General features: G+C 44.5%; 1 protein-coding gene across 1 annotated transcript in view; it reads right to left on the bottom strand.

Moving 5' to 3' along the window:
• Positions 1-17546, bottom strand: part of arhgap24 (Rho GTPase activating protein 24) — a 53073-nt gene extending 35527 nt beyond the window's left edge. The window contains exons 1-3 of the mRNA XM_062477625.1: positions 17104-17546; positions 9164-9381; positions 509-596 (exon numbers count right to left, since the gene is read on the bottom strand). Of these exons, the coding sequence (XP_062333609.1) occupies positions 509-596; positions 9164-9361 (286 nt within the window). The 5' untranslated portion in view covers positions 9362-9381; positions 17104-17546. The remainder of the gene's footprint in view (positions 1-508; positions 597-9163; positions 9382-17103) is intronic.
• Positions 17547-18349: the final 803 nt, after the last annotated feature.

Here is an 18349-nt window from a genome sequence, read left to right as displayed (position 1 = left end):
AGCGCTTCCGGACTGTTCTGTGATGAGTCCGTCAAAGGAGCCAGCCTGAATCCTGACTTTGACATTGCTGTGTCCCCTCAACAACTCTTCTACACCTTTTATGGCTTTGTTTTAATGCAAGACAAAGAAGGGCTTTGACACTGACAAGATCACTCATTTGGTTATGCTTGTTACTCAGTGACTACAGCTTTTTGGGCTTCCTACGCTCCAGAATCCAACCTGTCCACATGTACTTTCTAATCAAGACCTGAAGCGGAACTTCTTGTAAATAGGATTTCACTCAAATGTAGCTGCCCCGCAACTATCACCACTAATGGCCATTTCCTGACAGGACCCTAACAGTGAAGACAGAAGGCAGACAACACATGCATAACACAGTTTAGGAACATGGTTGACAGCAAGTCAGTTGTAGACTAATGTTATTGTTACTGACTCTGTGACAATATCATTGCATCGTCATCGTCACCATGGGCCATCCTTAATGAGTTTTGTTTGAAATCCGTGTTACCTGGGACGACTTCAAACAGAAATTTTCCACCTTCATCCCCATTGGTTGGGTGCTCTGTAACCCTGTTTCCAGGTAAGAAAATGGTTCCCTAGAAACAAGAGGAAAGGAGAGCAAATGGGAAAAAGAGAGAGAGAGGGTTAGGTGAAAATAAACAACTCCAGAACCCATCACATTCTAGCTTGTGGCCAACCCTTCCACAGCCTGTGTGCTGTCCGAGAACAGACCTGCTACTGTATGCAGCACATGCACTGTTTACATTTGTGCCAAGCTTGCACCTCCAGCCTTCTTCTCTGGTCAGAGGGGACATACATTTTTAACTCAGCATGGTTTGGAGCGATTAACATAGAGAAAAGTGCTTATATCATCAAAGCGTTTGTTGGAGGATGCGGTTGAGCCAGGTGGGGGAGGGGCCAGGGGAGGGAGGAGGAGCCAGCATCTCTGCAGACTGTGTGCTGAAGCACCACTCCCCCAGGGAAGGGGGGGGGGGGGGGGTTAAGATGACAGAGTTGATTTGTTATTCAATGTGACAATGTGACAATGTGGTAGCTTTATGGGGAACACCAACTCCTCTGCAGCTCCTGATGCTCTGGCACCAACGAATAGATCAATGTTTGACACTTGTGACCTGGAGTCAGCTTTAAATAGTCCCAACATCAGCATGTTCCAGCCCCCCCAAACCCACTCCACTTCAACAACCTTGCTGGGCTATTCTTAGAACCACGGTAGTTACAGCTCCACCGGTCTGTGTGGGGACCACTGGTGAAGTGTGGAGCCAGCCTTCGGTCTCCTCCTCTCCTCCTCCTCTCTCAGCTGCTCCACTTTCCACAAGTCTCTCTTTGTCCTTGTAATTGTGTCTCCCTCTCTCCATCGCTGACTGTCAGCATTAAAGCTCAGGACTGACCAGATTAAAGCCTATTGAATATTGTTATTCAACCCGTGTAGCACTCCTGGTTCCTTGTATATTAGAGGGATCACAGTATGACATTAAACAAAGAAAAAGACAGGTTTTTATGTGGGTTGATGTGCATCTGTGGCCAGTTCTCTAAACCCCAGAGTATGATATTATGTCCTCTCTTAGAGCAGAAAGGGGCCATTCATAGAACTTTCTGCAGATTGGATTACCAAAGATAATGCATGATGTAAAATTATCTCTGCTGGACCCATCAAAGGTAGCAGCCTGTATCAGTTTCAGTAGACACACAAGATGGAGAGACTCTTATGTCTCTCTTCCTTTGATTTGGATTTTTGGATTCTTCCTCCCCTTTACTGGCTTTTACTTCAGTAAATGTGTGGACATTGTATCTGTGCACTCATTCAAACTATAGCTCACTTCAGAGTAAACACCACTAGTGATGTAGTCGATCAGACCGACAAACGTAAATGTCAAGCTTGGATTTTTTGGTAGCAGTACCCTTTCTGTCTATTCATGTTTGGACCATATTGGCACCATTAAGATGTATTCTATCTGGGAATGTTTTTAATGTTTCCAAGATGTGTGCGGATGCGTTGGTGCTAAAGGCCCATAAAGATAAACAGGATCTGAGGGCGGCTTCCTGCTGTGAAAGAGCCTTTAATGAGCCATGACCGTGACAAGAGGAAGTGGAACCTGCACCTGAAGCCCCAGATGTAGAGCGTTAATGGTGCTCATAAAGACAGCACAGACTTGCCCCCAAAATGAAGGGACATTTTTTATGTGGTCCACAGGTTCTGCCAAACATCAACGTCCCGACCGGAAACTTCCGTAAGGGATTATTAAGTACAACTGTTTCTCAAATGACAATGGTCTTTCCTTCATGTCCTTTTGCCTCTGGTGTTTAGCAAACTGGCGATGACTTGCATCAAAAAAGGCTTCAGCACATGCTTCCCTCCCTTGTTCCTGACTGCTTTTTCCATCGACAATTAAGACAAGAAAGGCCTGTGAAATGAAATACAGTTTCAGAGCACAACAAGCAAAGCCACAGCCAACCCAGTGGATGACTTCAGCCTATAAAAAGCTGCTTGTTGTTAACACACCCTTCTGATTGCTAAGTGTGAGTGTAGGGGGTTGCAGACATACTGTAAGGGCCTGCTACAAAACCACAACACCAGCCATATTATTCCTTTCCAATTCCCTACCACACTTTCCATAATGACACCCTTTTGGGTTGATGTTGTTTGCTGCACACAAACCCAGTTTCAGACAGGGCCCTGTTTACCCTGTGCAGCCCAGCCCAACACAGAGGGGCTAAACACAGTTATTTAGATGCTGCACCGTAGCTACTGAAGCCAGACGTTACAATCCATCACAACCTTGTTGCCAGGGCTGTTTCTGGGCTTCTGTTACTTGTGGGCCAGCAGTTCGATTCACACTATGACATTGCCCTCTGTAGTCAGGGCTGTTTTATTACGGTCATTAAGAACAGGGCTGTGGGCCAGCTCCTCTCTGACAAGTCAAAACCCAGCATGTGAGGCTCTCCCCCTTCCTCTTTCTCCCTTAAGTATATTGTGGCCAGTCCAGACAAGGGAAGTTGTGAACGGAAGTATGACGGACAAAATCATGTCCACATTTCGACAGTTCACTGTGGTGCATGCCTTTGGTGACAGAAGTTAGTGCAGTGTCTTAATTTGGTCCCCCCCCCCCATTCCCATCCAAGTTTGGGAGATAAATGGTGTGTAATAAGAGAAAGGCATCATTATGCCATAGGCATTTCCTACCAAGGAATGTTTGTGGTGACGTTTTTTTTGTCAACCCTTGTTGGGTGGCTAAACTTATTTGAGGCAGAGATGTGAGACCAACTGTGAGTTTATTTACTGAAAAGTCAGAAAGAATAAATCGGTGGGCTATGAAACAATGACCAGGCAAAGTTGAAGACTTGATAGATTTCAAATTGTAAACAGCCGAATGTGAATGGCCACTAGTAATGAGTCAATTAGGGAGCAGCCATTGATGAGGCCCAGTTCAATAAGAAGGTCATTAACTTTGACGAGTCGACCACTGGTCTTTTCATCCACCCATCATCATAGCCCTGTCCCAGTGGCCTCTGCTTGACTTAGGAAACGGAGGGAAAAATCTTACATACATATGAAACAGCCAAGGTTTCTTCTACAAGTTACTTAATAAAAACGAATAAGCTGCTGCAGTGTGTGTGTGTGTGTGTGTGTGTGTGTGTGTGTGTGTGTGTGTGTGTGTGTGTGTGTGTGTGTGTGTGTGTGTGTGTGCGTGCGTGCAAATTAGTAGTACATGGCAAGTAACTTTGCCAATACACCATGCTCTTTTTTCTAGGCATATCAATTCTGTCAGTATGGCAGATAGGCCAATCCAATTATCCAGCAATCTCGTAAATGCAGTAAGGACACAGATTTGAGGTTTTTATGGTACATTTTGGGGGGGATCACATTTAAACTTCAATAAATTATGAGCTGGGTAGAATGTTACAGTTCAAATGTGATTAACCTCAGATTTTCCATTACAGTCCTATTTAAATCAACCACTACTAGCTTCATATGTTTTCTTACCCTTAAGTAATGTATTCCATCTTAGGTATTACCAGTTCCATATTGCTTCAGGACTTCCTCCCAGATTTGCACAATTCCATCCACTTTGACACCAATTGCCTTAAATTTGTGTGCTCGAAATGCCTACATTTCGCAAACTAATTTCTGAGTGCTCACTAGTCATTATAACATCAAGTCAAATGTCATTTCTGAAGTGGGGAACAGGCTATCTAAAGAACTACACTCAGTTAGCTTTGAAGTAGAAGGGGATCATTGTGGAAAAAGTCTACAGTGAGCATACTTGATCTCCAAAGGCCTGTGATACCTCTGCTTTGAAAGGTTGAAAGTCTCTACTCCCACAAGCATTTCACCATCATCTGTAGATACTGTTACTGCTTCTGACAGCAGAGTTTTTAAAGTGCTGCTTTGGAGTTGGACTATACATTATCGATGATGATGATATGGTCTGGGTTGATCAGGGGATTCAAGTCAAATCAAGTACCTAACACAATATTAGAAGTATACCAGTATACCAGATACCAGATTAAAACCCAGTCGATGTGGCTCATATATATTGCATCTTATGTTTATGTTTATTACCACATCTCGGAAAGATAATATTTTTCATGGATTAAGCATATTTTTATTTGTGATTAAAAAGACATTGACTCTGTGAGGATCATCATGCCCTTCATCTCATGGGAGGGACTTAGATGTACAGCAGGTATAATGACAGAGAGAGAGATAAAGTCTTCATAGATGTGCAAACTCTAAGCAAACATCCTTTGAAGGAACAAAAGGTAATCTTATGCTCTGCTAACGAATGTTCAAAATCTGTAATAATGTGCAAATATCCCAAGGATAATAGGTAATATAATCTCATGGTTGCATCTGACTCGCACGTGCAGCTAACCACATAAACTCAGCCACCCATAAGCTAGCAATCTGATGGCGTAGGTGGGCTTTATAGTAAGGAATTATTTTCACCAATTCAATGTCATTACAGTAAGGTTAGGTTTAGGCTTGCAATGCCCCCAGAAAAGTACTTCAAATGTGTCCTTGTAAATGACTGTTATTGTAGTAGTAGTTGTGGAGTTGGTTAATTAATAACCTTGGTAGTCAGGGTGCTTCACCTTCATCTACCCTCAGCCTAGACCCCTTACCTCGTTCTTCTCCTCTGGCTTAATCAGGTCTTACTTAATGGTTGGGAGGAATCAACAGTTGCTATTTATCTTCAGCAGATGGGTATATCTCAGTGGTACATTGTCTAGTGTTAGAGAGAACATTGAATCTGACCAAAACGTTGGCCCCGTGTGAACCAGGCTGTTCCTGTTGCGATTAACAACCCTGTGAAAGCCTCTATTGATCTTATGGAGCCCTGCACAAGCCCCATAGCCTCCATCTTGCTGCCTAGGGCACTGCAGACATCGACGTAAGTGAGTGCTGTATCTGACCTGAGTTCAGTGTCCACACCCTCTGTCCTGAGAACATCCTCAATGATTGATACAAGGCTGGATTTCAAACAAGCTTTGAAAAAGTACCAAGAAATCATTTTGTAGTCTCTTTAATTAGTCTCGGCCACAGGAGAAGCCTAGCCTCAGAATGGTTTGATACATTTAATACGTGAATGTACACCTTCCACCCTATTCACGTTCATCACTTCCGCTAACATCTAAGAGAACTAAAGGGTGGAGGTTAACAAAGAGAGAAGGCAAGCTGTAAAGGACAAAGGCAATGCCTCAAGCCCAGACGTGGGCCACAAATGTTTGACCTGGAAAGCAGCCCTTCATCTTCTGATGCTAGCTTCAGCGCAGGAGTGGGAGGTAATGCTGCGCTTGATGAAATCAGAAATGTTGTTATGTGTTGACAGGGCAACACGTGTAAAGGTTTGGCCAGTCACTGGGGTGGGTAGAAGATGCACTAATGATTCCACTGTTGAACTCTGCAAAATGCAGCAGTCTGAACAATTATAAATATGTTATGGGTTTGCTAAATGCTGAAGGTGGAGAAGTCCAACAAATACTTTATCAACCGTTTTCTTATTCAGTTCCTGTAACTGGTATTTCCTCCAGATTTTAAAATGGAGTAAATAACATTCCTTTGTTCTTTTCACATCAGGTATTAACATAAATACTGCGATAAAATGTATCTCACTTATATTAATGGATTACAACAAACAAATCAGCTCAGTGTATTTTTGTAGACACTGTCTCTGTGTTGGTCCTAGGATAAGATGGTCCATCTCCTCTTCTTGAAAAGGGTTTTCTTTGTAAAAAATATGAGTGTGTGTGCGAGTGTGTGTGAGCGCTGGACGAGCAGGGGCATGTAGAAGGCGTGCTGATGCCAAGCCCACACGTGCCAAGCCCCACACACACACTCCAGTGACCTTTCAACTCTCCCCATTCCCATTCCTAACATTCCAACCATGCCTGAGAGGGGTTGGCCTGGACTCTAGGGACACAAAGTCCTTCTTCTGTGACAATGGCAACATCAAACGCTCTATATCCTCCTACTTGCACATCAAAAATCAAATACTAGACAACTATGGCAAGCATGACTGGGTACTGTGACATGCTATTATTGACTGAACGTGAGGCACACTGTGTGTATGTGTGTGTGTGTCTAGCCAGTGCTCCCTGTCGCATGCCAGTATGTCGCAAATCCCCTAGGCAACAGAAGAGGGCAGATGCTCATGCACCTGTGTCGGAGACAGCAATTAAGCTAACAAGGCAGGTAACGAATGGAGATATCACGTCACATGAGTGGTGTGATTAATAGACACTCTAAAGCCTGCTCCACATCATCTCCCTGTATCGTCTTCAGCGCTCGTCGACTCCTATTACAGGACACACACACTGGCTGGGCCTCACTGATGTTCAGTGTTACACAAAGGGGGGTGATGTGCTGTGTGGTATTCTGGCCATGTTCTCTGACTAGCGGAGACTCAGCCTTTGCTTATTTGTTTCAATGATTTGCTTGCGAAGTGTTCTTCAGGTCACAGATTACCAACTTTGAAAGAACTGCTTGCTGCCTGGCCTAGTTTCACTCCAGTTTTTTTCCATGCAGACAAAAAGGAGTTTTTGGAAGTATTGAAAATGTTCTGGCATCTTTTCAAAACTGGGCCAGGGTATGGAAAATGTAGTCGCATGGAGAATGAGTCACTAAGGTAGGTCAGGCTTAAATAAATGACAGAAAAACACAGAGAAAAAAATGTATGCGTAGCACAAACAAATGAGGAGAAACTTTGTCAATGCATTCATTCATGTACAGTACATTTAGCCAGTTAGGTGTAACAAAGAAACAATGTAATATCAAAGAAGAAACTTTGCCTATTTTCCATGCTCACTTCAATCCAATACTTTAGCATTCAGAGTGGAGCAGCATACTGGGATCAGGGGCCAGCATCAGACTGAGGTGTGACAGTTCTCTCCCACCAGCTACACTTTGGGGTTTTGACTTTGTTTCACTTGGTGTGACTGACTGCCCACGTTCACATCTGCGAAATTTGGCCCTCAGAGGCTTCCATTCCATATTAGTCCAAAGATCCATCCATCTAATATGCATTCTAGATCTTCCCACAATGAAATACACAGACTTAAGTACCCCTAATGCACTCCAACACGTTGTCATGCATTTGTGTTCCGCACTGAAAGTTGGATGGCTCACCCTTTAAAGCCACTTTTCATCCTAGTTTTACACTACCCAGCCAGTTATCAGCTTATTAAAATATCCCTCATTCAGCCAAGCGTGTGACATCAAAGTCCAGTACCTTGAGCGGACTAAATTGAGCTTCACTAATGAGCTGAAGGGAGCTTGGTTTTCTGTGTCTTCGATTTTCATGCTGAGTTACTGGCATCAGTACTGAACTGTATGTTTCTTTGTACAAATGTAATTCACAAAACTGTATGGGCCACATTTCTTGCAACTCATATTCAATGTAATACACTACACTGAGAACTTTATGTATCAATTAGCTTCTTTGTGTGTGTGTACGAACGCGCATGTGAGTTTGTGCTTGTCTACTCCCAGGGCCTTGTCAGAGCATGCCTAGAGAGCAGGCTGCCTGGTTACAGTAACTTGAGAGACTGGGCCTCTTGTCTGCCTCAGTCATTGTCTGCTCTCCATTAGTCAGTCTGAGTCTGTTCTGAGGACACAGCTGACAACTCCTACAGACGCTCTGCAGTCAAATGGAGTCAAAACAGCCACACCATGGCATCAGACTCGACTCTCAGACCATTTCTTGTGTTACATCCTCATTTGCCCACTATCGTATGACATCTGTGCTTGGCTATATAAATTGAACCATGGCTGGTGATTCTTATTTAGCTCTATTGTGAGAATTTAAAATTTATATTAGCACTTCCTGTCCTGCTGCGTTTGAGTACTACCCCACCACTCAACCGTAACAGTTTATTGTCGGTGATCAGACAAGTCTACTGCTAGGCAAGCTATGTCTCATCATGCTAAATGATGTTCTGAAGCACAGGTTGGAAAATAAAGTCCTTCAAAGTATATTTTATAAAGTAGGTGGTTTTACTGTAACAGAATGCAATCGATGATTTCCTTCCATATCCATTATATTAACATGCTGAGTCACAGTACACTGTTTAATCAAAGTTGGGTTTGAGTGATTGAGGTTTTGTGATACTTCAACATGAACCAGGTATACTCATAGCTCACTTGAGCCACTAGCTAAGCGGTGATGCTGACTAACGCAGACAGCACACCACTTCAAGACAGAGGGAGAGAGACAGAGATAGAGAGAGACAGAGAGAGAGAGAGAGAGAGGGAGAGGAGACACGGATGGAGAGGAGGAAGGTCCATTGTATTTCCTCTGCAGTTTTGTTAAGACAATTAAATACATGTTCCTCCACCCCTCCACACCCCCACGCCCCTCACCCCCTCACACCACTCACCCCCCAGTTACTGTATACAACAAGAAAGGGGTACTGAGGAATCTAATCCCGCATATCAGCGCTGCCACTTGACAACTCTGCAAACCTGACGTATTAATTAGTGAGCATTCTAATGGAAAAAATAGTGCATTGAGCCTACGGAATGCCTGTTGAAAAGAGGATGGTGCTTCTGTCATTCACAGTGTAACATGATTTAAACTAAGAGTGTGTTGAGAAACCCAGTCGTGTTGCGCGACTGGGAGAGTTGCAGGTCTGCTTGACTTACCAGGGCTTTGGTCTCTTCCTCATCTTTGTAATAGTGGAGCTTGTCTCCCCGGAGCACGAACCAACGGGTGTGCCAAGTCTTGACAAAGCCCCCTTGCTTCCTCAGCCACCCACACCTGATGACATTGTGCTTGGCCTGGCTGTGGCCATGGCCTCGCCCATGCTGGGGACTGCTGTTGGACGCAGCCTGTTCCTCCATGAGTAGGCTGCTGGATCTCCCTGGACACACAAAGCAGAATAGGGTTGGAATGAAAGGGAACTTGACTGTTGTTGATGATGGACCAATGGGGTTAAGGCCTGCTAACGCGCAGCTTTATCTTAAGTAGGCTGCTCTTCGAGAGGGAGAGGCAGTAATGGTAGGTAGTGGGACAAAGAAACCCAGATATATCATCCATTCACCAATAACAAGAATTGACATTGACTGTCATATCTGATATACAGTACATCCGGGCCCATCTTGTTTTGACTGTTTTCTGTTTTCTTAGTCCACAAAGCCTCTATTTGAATGTATCCAGATAAGCAAATGTGTTATGGCTTGTGAGACAGCAACAGAGCCCCATGCTGGCTGTGGGATGTGAGTAAAGGGTGCATGGAAATGTAGGAGGGAGGGAGGGAGAGGGTGTTCAGAGGCCACATAATAGACATTACCAAACTTTTACTTGAATGAATCTGCTTTCTTCACCTCTATTTCATCTTTTTCTGTCATTAACTGTCTCTCTCTCTCTCTCTCTCTCTCTCTCTCTCTCTCTCTCTCTCTCTCTCTCTCTCTCCACCTATCTCTTAAAAAGACAGACACACACACACCATCTCTCACTTTTTGTCTCACTTTAAGTTTCTCGTTCTCTCTCTCTTTCTGGGCTTTGCTTTTGTGAATTGTGAATGTCAATCTACTTAGAGTAGGGCGGATCAACTTTGTTCAAATACAATCGGCACATCAAAAGCACACTACAGTATATTTGAGGTCAAGGCTTATGTAAACTAGTACTGCCTCCCTTCGTGTAGTAGTTATCATTAGCATATGATAAGGGTAAGGAGACTCTTCTCACAGTTTGTCACAGTTTATTCACCCCCAGGGCTCTCTGACATGCATTCTAAAACAGTAAGCAGTCTATGATCCAGACTGTATACATAAAAACACATGACCTTTACATGTAGGGCTATGGAGGTCCAACACCATTACTCCCTCTTTCATTTGATAAAGTTGAGAAAAAACAGACTCCCTCAACGCAATAATAATTTCAACAGATTAAACCACCCTCCACTAGAACATTTGGATGTGCTGCTCGTGAGTACACTCACACATGTATTTGTATTGTCTGTGTATGGATGGGAGGGGGGATGCTCCCATGATGATCTGATCAACCCAAACGATTCCCTCAAAGATCCCAAACATCACATGGATGGCTGCCATTGTTTTCCAAGACAATCTGCACACCCATGCACTAATGAGTCCTGACTCTTTGGATAAAGCATATTGCCACGTTGTCATCAGAGGCTCTGGCTGTGCTTTGCCTTAACAGCTCCAGAGAGAGAGAGAGAGAGAGAGAGAGAGAGAGAAGAGAGAGAGAGAGAGAGAGAGAGAGAGAGAGAGAGAGAGAGAGAGCGAGAGAGAGAGAGAGAGAGAGAGAGAGAGAGAGAGAGAGAGAGAGAGAGAGAGAGAGAGAGAGAGAGAGGAAGAGAGCGAGGAAGAGGGAGAGCCCAGATGAGGACCAGATGTGGCCAGGCGTTCCAGTTCTTCTATGGAACAAGTGCAGTAGCTTAGCTGGTGCAGTAGTGTTGATGGTGGTGAAATTCAGATTCCATCACCAGACCATTGCTATGGTCCTCAAATATCTGACTTGCTTAATAACATAGTTTGAAACTCCAATATTGTGGGTTTCTAAGCAGGGAAATCAACATGTTTGAGTCCTCAAATTAATGTTATACTTTTAGTTAAAGTGTTTAAAGTGTCAGTGTCTACATACTATGCCTTGAAAAGTGTTTGTTGTTATTGTTAAGTCATGTTGTCATGATATAGATAAGTTGATGGATAGAGCTGTATGAAAGTAGAATGACAGAGATCTGTCAACCAGGGTCTCACAAACAGTATATCACAGTTTTAAAGGATGTACTCTTCACGTCTGGATGTATTTGATGTTCCTCTTATTCTGTGAGTACCAACATGCCATTGCAGAAGATAGCACAGCAGAAACTAGCACAGCAGAAGTGAGCATGCAAAGATAAGCTTAGAGTGACAGTTCATCCTGGCCACTGCTCTGTTATCTAAAACAACATGTGAATACATACTGTACACTGCCACACAACCACCAAAGACCACATCTCCACACACTCTGACACACACACACACACACTCACCCACATACACATTCCCCCACTGCCACACACACACATACAAACAGAGCAGAGGTGACACACCCATCTGTTGAGGAAACCCCTGTTGTGGCTGCTGCCTGACTCGTGCCACAGGGTTGTCTTCATGCCAGACTTCCTGGTCTGTGATTTATAGGTCTTGTCTAATGCCACTGGTTCTAGCTGCTAAGGCTGGAGCTATGTCCACACAATAAACAAACTATATGTACAGTGCTTAAAAGTTTAAATGTGTGTGTTCGGGTGTATTTCAATAAATCCTTAGTGCACATACGGTACTTGGGAGTCAATGGGATGTCCGATTATGGGGGGGAAAAACAACAAGGAACCATTTTCTCATTCCCTCCCTTCAGATGTATCTGTACCCTATGCTCAATAGGGAAATAGATGACTTTGCCCCAACTCACTGTTCAATACCTCACGACTGGTTGTCATATCTTAAAAAGAAGTCACTGCAACTCTGTGAGGGTCAGTGTCACAGTACAGTACATGACACTATTTGACCACCATCCTGAACATCAAAGTCACTAATTGGCTCCTGTGGAGCGACAGACCATCCCTGTGTGTCGGTCCTGACGCGTACATCATGTGGCTTGTGGGCCAGCGCCCCCCTGTTTCTGACGGAGGTTCTGATGCCCCAGTCACACTGGCACCCTGTCCCTTCTCTGTCCCCAGAGCCCTGTGCCCTGTCGAACCTAAAAGGCTCTATTGATGAACCCTCATGAATAAAATATCCACTACTGTTTGGCAAATAAGCAATGAGGAGTTGAATGTTTTATTTATGACTTTTTTCTTCTTCATCAGCACTAGAGAGAGGGAAAGAGAGAGAGAGTGAGCGTGAGTGAGTGAGTGAGAGAGAGAGAGAGAGAGAGAGAGAGAGAGAGAGAGAGAGAGAGAGAGAGAGAGAGAGAGAGAGAGAGAGAGAGAGAGAGAGAGAGAGAGAGAGAGAGAGAGAGAGAGAGAGAGAAGAAACAAAGAAATAAAAAATATAAGCCTTTGAATAAAACTCATGCTTACTCCCACTCGTAAAAAAAGTTTTTGAGGTTGTAGGTTTAACCTCTTGAAATGCCATCTATAACACGACCACTGTTGTATCCGATTTATTTATCCTCTCTATTTTCTGTACATTTTATTTTTTTATTTTTTCCTTCTTATGGAATCCCAGGCAGAATATGCTTTTTTGGGGAATTTCTCTCTATGGTATTTCTCTCATTTTTGTATGTGCATGTGTGAGTGTGCATCTTTGTGTGTGTGTGTGTGTGTGTGTGTGTGACTGAGCTACAGAGTCAATGGGAAAAACACCCTGACCTTTGCCATAAGATTACAGGACAAGGACTAAGGATGGGATTCTGCGATGGGACACATGTAAACAGGATGTGCCATATTCCCTAGAGCTCTGGGTTTCAAGGAACAAACTCTGAAACAAACTAAGTAAATTTATGGTCTCTATTTTTGCATGTCTGGAATACGTCAACGTTAAAAACAATTTTCAACATAACCCATGATGTTACTATTGTCTCTTCAGTGTTCACATCACGAGTAATCTTGCCTGCGATTGTGGCACGCATTTTGGCTCACCAATCTATCAACTGAGAGTTTGGCTTTTGCATACTGTACTAAGTAAGTGGTGTGGTGTGAAGGATACTTCCATCTGTGGATGTATCAACTGATGGACATGGACGTTTGCTCTCAATCACACTCCAGATATTGCTGCTTCTGAACAAGCCACAGTTTGTTCTGTTGTGGGCTGATGGGTCTCTCTCAAACAAGTCCTGAGATAGAGAAAAACACTGTGGTACAGCCCTAGATGACATTCCCAGCCTGATGGAAGTATGCATTGTCCATTTTCATTTCAGACAATAAGGCTCTCAATTAAACTTGAAACATTAATTCTGCTGATAAGACCAAACTCATCAGCAGTGGTAAACAGTATGCAGTATTGAAGGCATGGACTAGGGGAGGAAACAGACTCCAGCTTGTGTACCCTAAAACAAGAAATTTAAATACAACATTTAGAATTGATTTGCCTATTTGATAAAAGACTGAGTTAAGCTTCATTAAGGGTTTCACTATATTGTATATACAGTATGTGCCTTCTGCAAGTAGGTTGACTGTTGGGCTGGTTTGATGGTGAAGTTTCTGCTGTTTTCTATGCTTTCTCAGGGTGTTTGCTCTCTGTATGGGAATGTAATGAAGCTCACTGCACACAAAGGCCAGACTGGCAGTCTCAATGTTTGACATTTCTCTGTTGGAACCCTTCATTCTTGAGGGAAGAGAGAGAGATCTTACTTGCCTATCTTACCCTTTGGGAAGCCATAGACAGAAGAAGCTGTGTAGAAATTCAGTAATGAGACCAGTAGCGTAGCCAGAATTATATTTTTAGAGGGACCCATCTTTAAATGAGGGGGTCACTAAAATATAATATTTATACACTAATACTACAATTTTTCAAATGTATTTTTAATCCTAAATCTGTGGAGGGGTCTGACACGTGAATGAGGCGTCTAGGTCCCCTGGGTCCCTTCATGGCTCTGCTGCTGAATGAGACTCACAGAACTGCTTGCTCTTGCTAAGATGGTGAGAAATCAATTTTCTTGTCTTACTTGGAGGGTGAAAGCATATTAAAAAGATGAATGACTGCCTTGTTTATATTTATGATCAAAACAAGTGCAAATGACTCCCTTAATCCACTGTTTAAAGCTGCACTTAAGACCTGTACAATAATTCCCTGCTGAATTTCTGACATAAATTCTTTATTTACCAAGCTGATGAAGCCATTACTGTGACCATCTGTCTGTCTGTCTGCAGGCCTCAGTACTGCAGCCTTGCAGCTGTTGCTCTGAGATACTACCAGGGCTAGGCCGCTAATGCCCATGCTCACCAGGTCTCTCTGGGTGATGCATGGCCAATGGGGCGTGAACCTACAAGGCACTACGGCAGGCCAAAGAGCATGTACCACAAGACTGAGCAGGTTGATGATATCTCTTTTGGCAGACTAATGTGCATGTGTCTACACACCAGAATGCCTCCTTCACAGACCAGCATTGAAATGGTTAACAAGGAGGCAGCACAGAGGTTATATCAGTCACCGTGGCAATAGACAGCACCTGAGGATAGAATAGGAAAAGGCTAAAGTACAGGGGGAAATGACTACTGTAACTGACTGCATCCCATGTTCCTAATCTCCATCCATCAGGAGAAATTCTAATTTAACACTTAAAATATTCAGTGTTAAATCTAGACACCACTGAAAGAAAGAAAAAACAGATTCCAGCTAGCTAGATTACTAGATATTAGCCTAGCTGATCTTAAAAGTATTGCTTTTCAATAGAAGGGCCCCAGACCATTTCCTTAGTGGGTGCCTGGCTGGCCTCTGCTAGACCTTGCGCTGAAGACAAACAAAGCCCGAAGATACCCCAAGACTCCACCACAGGACACAACGTTCTGGAGAGCCCCTGCTGAAATCACACCAGGGTGCGAGGAGCTCATTTTTCCTGCACAGTGTTTGCCTGTGAGGGGTCGGACGGAGGGTGCAGAGGAAGGCATCGCATGGTCCATCAGCCCACCAATATGAACGTGAGTCCTGCTGGATAACTAAGGGTGACTTCATCGCCATGAAAAGAGAGAGACCTGTCGATGTTTGCTCACACCTTACCACTAACTGTCAGTCATAGTGGAGACATTGAGAGACGATACTAGTTCTGGAGAGATAGGAGGAGGACGCATGAGAGAGAAACCCTAACCCCAAGAATGAGACGGTGACCGAGACAAGTAAACATGTTGATATTTGTATGCATGTGTCTATGTCTTTGTAGGAATAGACACAGACAGAGAAAGGGCGAGTGGGAGAGACCAGCTGCCTTGCTTCTCTATGGTGGTCTATTTAGTCTAAACCCATTCACAACGGCTTTCTACATAGAGCATATGGAATCCCTTTATAGCTGGGATGCAGCTCTGTTTTTTTTTTTAACTGTACACCCTTCCATCCTCCTCTCTCCCCATCTCTATTCCACCTTCCTTCTACTGACATGTGTCGCAATATGTCTGAGCTGAGATTCTTACAAAGGAAAGAGAGGAGTAGAGTCATGCTGAAAGTGATATTTCTGGAGAGCCTCAGTCTGATGTGTTTGGTACCGAAAGGAGGACAACGTCACCACATCCTCATGGTCTTAAAGCAAAGCAGTGTGCTTTCCTTAAACATATTGCATAGCCACCGTAGGAACTTCACTGACCTGAAGGCAGCGGCGAGTAAACTCAGCTTCTCTGCTGCCTTCCTCCAAGTCAAAGCTGCCCTGGAGTCGCTACACCTCAGCAAGACCACATGAACACCGTCCTGCTCCCCCCCCCCCTTCTCCCTCCCTAGATAAACAGATATGACAAAGCCAGACCTGGGGGCCGAGTGCAGCAGCTGACGGAGGGAATCTGATCCCAGGGCTCTCCAGCGGAGCAAGGGCCCTGCAGACATTCCTCACCCAGTGTGGGGGGCTGGATCTGGCTCTCCCTCCCTCGCTTCCACCCCCTCTCACCCTGTCTCGTAACCACCTCTGTGCACAGGAGGAGGACAATGTTGGAGGAATGGGGATGGGGGGGGGGGGGGGTTATGACATGTTACAGGATAGCACATTTATCCAGATATGACTTAATAATGTCATGTGTTACAATGAATTAATATGACTGTGCGTGTCACTGCCTCCCTCTTTGTGTGTCTCCAAACAGGGTCCGTGTGTCCTTGAGAGAGTACCTTCGGACAATCCCGTTGCATGAGTATCATGTACTACCAGACTAAAATATACTCTACCCACAGAGCTGGCAATTATAATGCTCCCTCTTGAGAGATATTTCAAGAGAATATATATCTCAAGAGAGAGATATATTCTACAATGTATGTGCTGTTTGTCCTGTGTGTCAATAGAGTTTTCACAGTCACATATAGAAAGGTTCTGTCTGAGAGTGTTTGTACACTGTTGTGTTCATATAACCTCATACTGGTCTATGATCCTCTCTTCATTGCAGAGTGCCAATGACCCAATCTGAGTTTAAGAAAGAAAGAAAGAAAAAGTATATTATGCTCAACCAGGGAGGTGAATATCTCAGCAGCTTTCTATGTTGAGCACTGTTGAGATCTGTTGCACTAGAAAGTATTTGGAGAACAGTTCTGCTTTAGTATATATAGCACAGTGTGTCAAAGGGATATGACACCCACTGACTCACATGAAGGGAATTAAAACCTCACAGATGAGGATACAAGATGGCAAATAGTGAGGCTTACTAAAACACAAAACATGACATGTACATTCACAATAGTAGAGTTAATGGCTTGACAATGGGAAGGATGACAACGCTAAACAGTCTTTTTTCTCCACAGAGAGGCTGATAAATGACGGCCAAATGACTACGTTCAACTCTGCCTACAGTCTGCAGGCATGCCACAGACCTGAAGAACTTGCCTGGTGAAAATAGGACACAACCTTTAAAACCAAATCAAAACACCACCAGCAGGTGTACGCGTAGCCCCAGAGTCCACATTGTTCAGCACACCACTATGCTCAGAGCAAAATGCACGCAAACACTTACCCCGTGAAAACAGCCCCTTGGGCTCTCGAAGATGCGACGCTTGGAGGAGAAATCAATTAGATCCAATCCGGGGACAGGTTCAGTCAGAGAGAGGGCAACAATCCTGAAGAGAGAGAAGCTCGATTTTAGCCCGCTCCTGCCTCGCTGTTGTCACCTCCATAGAACTGGCCAGCTGTCTGACCGAGTGCCTGCCTGCGTAGGCAGAAGAGGCTGTGACACGCGCTGTCAAAACCTTTCTCCTGACTGCTCACACTATCTGCATGCTGGGAGCCTCCGCGGGGATAGGACGGCTGTTGTGATCAGCCAAGCAAAGCCACACGGGGCTCCCGGTCACACACACACATCTACACTGTACCCCTACACCCACTTGAACACACACACACCCCTCCGGTTCAGTACCGTCCACACACACTTCCAGCCCCAGCTGACTGTCTACGCACTCATACTGAAGTTCAGCTCTGCTGTCTGTGGGAGCAGGGGCTGGAGGAGGAGGGAGGGAGGTGGACGGTGAGGGGGAGAGAGAGCGGAGGAGGAGGAGGAGGAGGGGGGGGGGAGCAGGCGTTTGCGCGAGCATGTTTAAGGAAGTCTGAAGATGAGTGCCCCGACTGGGCTGTCTCCACACAGAGTTTTGGTTTCAGGTTCCACACAACTGCTAGCCCACTCTCACCCCCCCATACACACACATACACACACATACACGTTTACACACGCATTCTCTCTCCCTCACTCTCTTACAGACACACACTCCTTACGCTCTACCTCTCCTCGTAGGAACAACTGCCAGCTCTGTGGCTCACACTGTTCCCTCACGTTCCTTGTTGTTCCTCAAACAGAACATTTAAACATATGTGAGGGTGTTCCAGTCAGTACATTTGCAGCTAGATGACTGTACAATGAACAACTTTCATTACGTTTTTTTATGTCCAGAAGTATTCTTTCACAGAAAAGAAAGCAACACGTGCATGAAGTTGCCCCAGATATGAGTGATTTCTAGGGTGGCAGGGAAAAATGAGTTTTTATGAAGCCTCAGGGACAAAACAATTGGTCTCCTCAACTCAGTTCCCACACAGGTGTAAGACCAGCTGTACACACAACCAAAGAGAATGCACCTTGTTTGTCTGCTCCCATTGTCAATTGACTCTGTCTATATCTGTGCGTTTGCCGAGAGAAAAACTGGAGAGTAAGGATGGTGGTTAGTGCACTGTGAGAGGTGCTGTCACATAAGCACATTAATCGTGGCAGCTGG

The sequence above is a fragment of the Osmerus eperlanus genome, chromosome 14 (genome assembly GCF_963692335.1).
Source record: "Osmerus eperlanus chromosome 14, fOsmEpe2.1, whole genome shotgun sequence".
Classification (NCBI taxonomy): domain Eukaryota; kingdom Metazoa; phylum Chordata; class Actinopteri; order Osmeriformes; family Osmeridae; genus Osmerus; species Osmerus eperlanus.
The sequence above is the reverse complement of the archived record's forward strand: the minus strand, read 5'-3'. Positions and strand labels throughout refer to the sequence as shown.